The sequence below is a fragment of the Oryx dammah genome, unplaced genomic scaffold (assembly GCF_014754425.2).
Source record: "Oryx dammah isolate SB20612 unplaced genomic scaffold, SCBI_Odam_1.1 HiC_scaffold_11, whole genome shotgun sequence".
Taxonomy (NCBI): Eukaryota; Metazoa; Chordata; class Mammalia; order Artiodactyla; family Bovidae; genus Oryx; species Oryx dammah.
Genome location: NW_024070195.1, coordinates 687,966 through 692,668, shown reverse-complemented (window position 1 = coordinate 692,668; position 4,703 = coordinate 687,966). Strand labels below are relative to the sequence as shown.

The 4,703-nt window shown below is 64.7% G+C and overlaps 1 protein-coding gene across 1 annotated transcript in view; it reads right to left on the bottom strand.

The window, feature by feature from the left end:
• Positions 1–475: 475 nt before the first annotated feature.
• The window catches only part of FOXF2 (forkhead box F2), a 12,228-nt gene continuing 8,000 nt past the window's right edge, over positions 476–4,703 (bottom strand). Inside the window, exons 7-8 of the mRNA XM_040249874.1 lie at positions 3,711–4,703; positions 476–955 (exon numbers count right to left, since the gene is read on the bottom strand). Of these exons, the coding sequence (XP_040105808.1) occupies positions 789–955; positions 3,711–4,703 (1,160 nt within the window). The 3' untranslated portion in view covers positions 476–788. The remainder of the gene's footprint in view (positions 956–3,710) is intronic.

The following is a 4,703-nucleotide window of genomic DNA, read 5'->3' as shown; positions in this document are numbered from 1 at the left end:
CCACGCCAATTACACAGCTTAGAAAAAAATCCTGCCCAGTGTAGAGTTGCATCGTCCTGGCGATCAGATGCCCGTGGAGGAGAGAGGTCCCCTCCAGCAACTATTTGTTATATACATTTTATTGAAAAAATTGTACATCAAAATAGTTTGGCAAACTGTAAAAGTATACATAAGTGCAAATATATCCTCCTTTTAAAATACAAGCAAAGTGTGAGTATACACGAAGATCATAAAAATATCTTTAAACTATGGTGGTAGAAAACAGCCTTGTAAAAGCGTTGTATTGTCACAGTACTGGAGACCACACTTCTTAAACTAGACACATCACTGCTAAATACTTTCTTGATAATGTTCTTTGGCACCTGGATCCGAAGGTTAGTGTTTGGCAAACTACAGCTCCCCCACCGAGCCCGGCAACAAGACGAGGCGCTCTTGGAGTCTTGTGCTGGGCACTGCCTTTTTAAAAAAGAGCACACACGTTTTCCATAGACAAAGAAACACACACACACAGCCCGTCTGCGTGTTTCGGACCCTGATTATTGAAGGCACTGAAGATCCCAGAGTTCCACGTTTGTGTTTTCTGCGTGGTAAGCTTCCACCGTCTCCTGCTGCTGGGGGCCTGCGTGTGTTTGGGGCATTACCTCGCCGGGGAGTGTCCACCTACCAACAGTGGACAAACATCAGTGCGTGATGCTCACCTGGGGTCTCCTAGTGACCGTGGCCACACTGGGATCCACCTAGGGCACTGCCCGGGGGCAGCGGGGCCTGGGCCGGCCCCCGCCCTGCATTCACATAACACAGGGCTTGATGTCCTGGCAGACGCTCTGGTGGTGGTGGTGGTGGTAGTAGGGGCCGCTGGCGGAGGGGTGGAAGGAGGAGATGCCGTTGAAGTTGAGGACGAAGTCTTTCCTGTCGCACACGGGCGTGGAGTGGTGCTGGTATCGAGGGAGCCCCACTGAAAGGGGAGAGAAGGGAAACGCTCTTCAGAAATGTTTGCTCCACTCAGGCCCAGCCTGTGACTCTTAAGATCATCCTTTAACATGCATCTCATCCTGACTCCAAGCGGGTGGGCCTGTCTTTCTATTGCTGAAAATCTGGGAGAGGAAAGCCAGCCCCAGAGTGTCTCGGCGTTTCAAGCTTTGGCCACAGGATGACTCTGGAATTCTGGTTTGCCATTTGGTTTTCAGGGGCCCACAAGCACGGAGCACAGGCCTCTCACCCAGAAGCCAGGCTCTCCGCTCCTGAGTTCCTGTTGCTCCTGGAGGCCGGAGGGGCTCTGACAGCCCCGGCCCGGGCCCTGAGCACTGGCCCTAGGCTCCTGGCCCAGAAACACCGCGGGCTCCCTCGCTTCTGGTTTCCAGCCCCCGCCCCGAATTATTTCCCAACCGACGGATCGCCAGGCAGTGGCAGGAGGAGCGGACGGGGAGAGGGGCCTGGGGGACGCGCCGGTCTCCGGGGTCGTGCCTCTAGACAGGGGAGAGCCCAGGAACTGGGCCTGCCTGCCCCTGGGCGAGGGCTCCGCAGCTCCGGGAGCCCCTGGAGCGCCGGCCGGCCCGCAGCCTCTCCCCGGGCCTGAGGCCGGCCTCCTGTCACCGACTTTTGCTTTTGCTTTCTCGGCGCCTCCGACCCGGGGGGGCGCAGTTGGCTGGGGGTCCAGCGGCAGGCCTCTCAGGCCCCGCTGGGCTAGGCCTGCTCCCCGAGGCCTCTCCAGCCTCCCGCGCTGGGGATTCCGCAGCCCTCGCCGGTGCCCGGCGGGCGGTTCTCCGCTCGCACACCCTACCCCGCGGCCCGGCGCCTCACCCGGTCGCCCTGCGCTTGCGGAGCCGCCCGGCAGCGCCGTGGCCAGGAGCTCGGCCCACGTTCGGCGTCGGGCTGCGACTGCGGCCCACCGCGCGCCCCGACGCGAGTCCCTGCGGCCGCGCAGGTGCGCCCGCCCCCGGGCTAAAGCACCTGGCGGCGCCGCTTGCCGCGGCTCTAATCCGCGGCCCCGTGTGGCGCTTTGATGAGGCCGAGGCCGAGGGGCCTCCTCGAGCGCGCGGGCCTGGGTCTCCCGGGGTGAGCTGGATGCGCGCTCCAGGCCCTTTCTCGGCCTCCCTGTTCCACTCGCAGCCCCGGGTTCCTGAGGGGCCTGGCCCGGGAGACGCCTGCCAGGCCGCGGGGAAGAGCGGAGGCGGGGGTCAGGGCACTGGAGGGGCGGTGGGGGTGAGGAGGGCGAAGCATAGCGTCCAGGCGGGCCAGGGCCTCCTCAAGCCGGAGACTCGGGCCGGAGGGTGCGCGAGCCCTGGGGTTTGGGAGGCGGTGTCCCTTCTCCCCTGGACGAGCCGTGCCCGCCGGTCTCCGCGCTTCTGGGACCTGGGTGCGCCTGGTGTGCGGGGCGGGGCGAGGGTGGCCTCTCAGAATGGCCAGAAAGCTCTGTCTGCGCGATTTGGAAAGTTTAAGGAAGTGTTTCAGGGCAACAGTCAGGCCTCGGGCTGCAGGTGGTGGCCGAACGGGCGGCTGGAGCGGGGAGCCGGGAGGAGAGGCCGCGGCGCCCGCAGGCGAACCTCTGGACAGGAGAGCGCAGAGCGCGCCGCGCGCCCGGCGCTGATTGACAGCCAGTCCGAGGGGGTTAAAGAAAATAAGAGCGGAGGGTCGGCTGTGTTGGTTACTTGTTGAAATTCCCATAAAACTGAACAAGACTCCGCTCTCAGTGGGTTGAGTCAGGCTGGAATCCTCTCCGGTGTGGTCCGCCCAGACGGTCTTTGTTTAGTTAACCTCTGAGACCCGCAGTTAAAAGGCCTATTCGGGAAACTTCACCGTCCAGGGAACCAACATCTTTTGCCCATTTCTGGGCTTCCTCTCTCCCTGACGCTCTGCTCCCACGCCGATGCACGAAAGTACAATGCAGGCGTGTCTGCCTGGAAACCCTCTTCCAATTGGAGTGGGTAAGGGTCCGCTCCAGCCCCGCTTGCCCAGCACACCAGCGCGCCGCAGAGGGGTTAATATGAGGTTTATCTCCACAGTCCCCATAAACCTGGCTAAATATTCAAATTCCCTCCTCCACCCCGTCTGTCCCCTCCCACCTCTCACCGCCTTAGGCAAGTCAATAAATTTTCATAATCTGCAACCAACACAGTTTACACCAGCAACACTGCAAGTGGGGCCCAAGGGCAGGCCTTTCTCAGAGGAGCCCCCCAGGCCCTGAGGCCTGTGGGCCTAGGCCGCACCCTTGTGTCATCGACTTGGGCCCACTGAGGGGAGGCCGGGGCACCCCTCCTCCCTGGCCACAAGTCCCTCCCGTGATGGTCCCTGGACCCCTCTGTTCCTGGAGGCCCTGTCTCCCTGCTCCGGACGCCTCTCAGCAACGGCCCAGTGCAGCCTACCCCGTGCACTCCCGGGGACACAGCGGTTTACTCAGGTGAAAGCACAGCAAAACCGACTTTAAAAGACAAAGCAGCCACGCAGCCCTGGCCAAGGTCCCCTAAGGCGCGAGCCTTCTCCCTCTGCTAAGCCAGGCCTGAGCTCTGAGCCCTGCAGCCCGCAGAGACGCTGGACACGGGCGCTTCCTTCCCTCCTGGAGAGGTGGAAACTCCGGAGGCCCGGCGGGCACCGAAGGTGTGGGGGAGGCCCTGTCACCCCACCCTCTCCAAAAGGGCGCCAGCGTAGCCTAGGCCTCGGCCCCCAGAGCTGGGAGGCCAGAGGCGATGGCCCGCCGTCGGGCAGCACGTTACCTGGGAGGTCCTCGCGGGCGTTTTGATGCAGGTAGCTCTGCTCCAGCGAGTAGGAAGACATGGTGCTGTGCAGGCCGGCGGGGGCCGCAGGGGTGCTGCCCGGCGTCAGGGCGGGCGGCTGCTTGAGGTAAGGCGAGGCGCCAGGCGAGCTCCAGTGCGCCGCGGGGCTGGTGTAGGGCGAGTGGCACTCGATGGCGCTCGCCACGGCCGGGGACGAGGGCACGGGGCTGCTGCTGCTGTCCGGGCCATAGTCCCCGCCGCCGCCGCCCCCGGCCGCGCCGACGGCCCCGGGCCCGGCGGGCACCGGGCAGCTGGCCATGTAGGTGGAGCCCGGGTTGGGCGACATGTGGGGAACGTGGTGGTGGCGGTGGTGCGGGTGCGCGTGGCCCGGGGCGCCGGCGCCCGCGTCGTAGCCCGCCGGCATCATGTCGAGGCCGCCGTAGCCGCCCTGCCCGTGGCAGCCGAGCGGCGCCGACGGGGGCGCCTGGAAGTCGAAGCCCTGCGGCAGCAGCGAGGCCCCGAAGCCCAGGCCGCTCACCACGCGGTGGTACATGGGCTTGAGCGCCTGGCACTTCCGCCTGAAGCCGCGCGGCCGGCGGCGGAACGAGCCCTCCTCGAACATGAACTCGCTGGCCGGGTCGATGGTCCAGTAATGACCCTTGCCCGGCCGCCCGAGGCCCTTGGGCAGCTTGATGAAGCACTCGTTGAGCGAGAGGTTGTGGCGCACGGAGTTCTTCCAGCCCTGGTAGGCGCCGCGGAAGAAGGGGAAGCGCGCCTGCAGAAACTGGTAGATCTCGCTGAGCGTCAGGCGCTTGGCGGGCGAGCTCTGGATGGCCATGACGATGAGCGCGATGTACGAGTAGGGCGGCTTCTCCGGCCGCCGCAGCCCCGCGCTCGCCTTCTTGGCGCCCCCGCCGCCCGCGCCCGCGCCGCCGCCGGCGCTCTTGCAGGCGTTCGGGGCCGCGCCGGCCGAGGAGGCGGCCGAGGACGAGG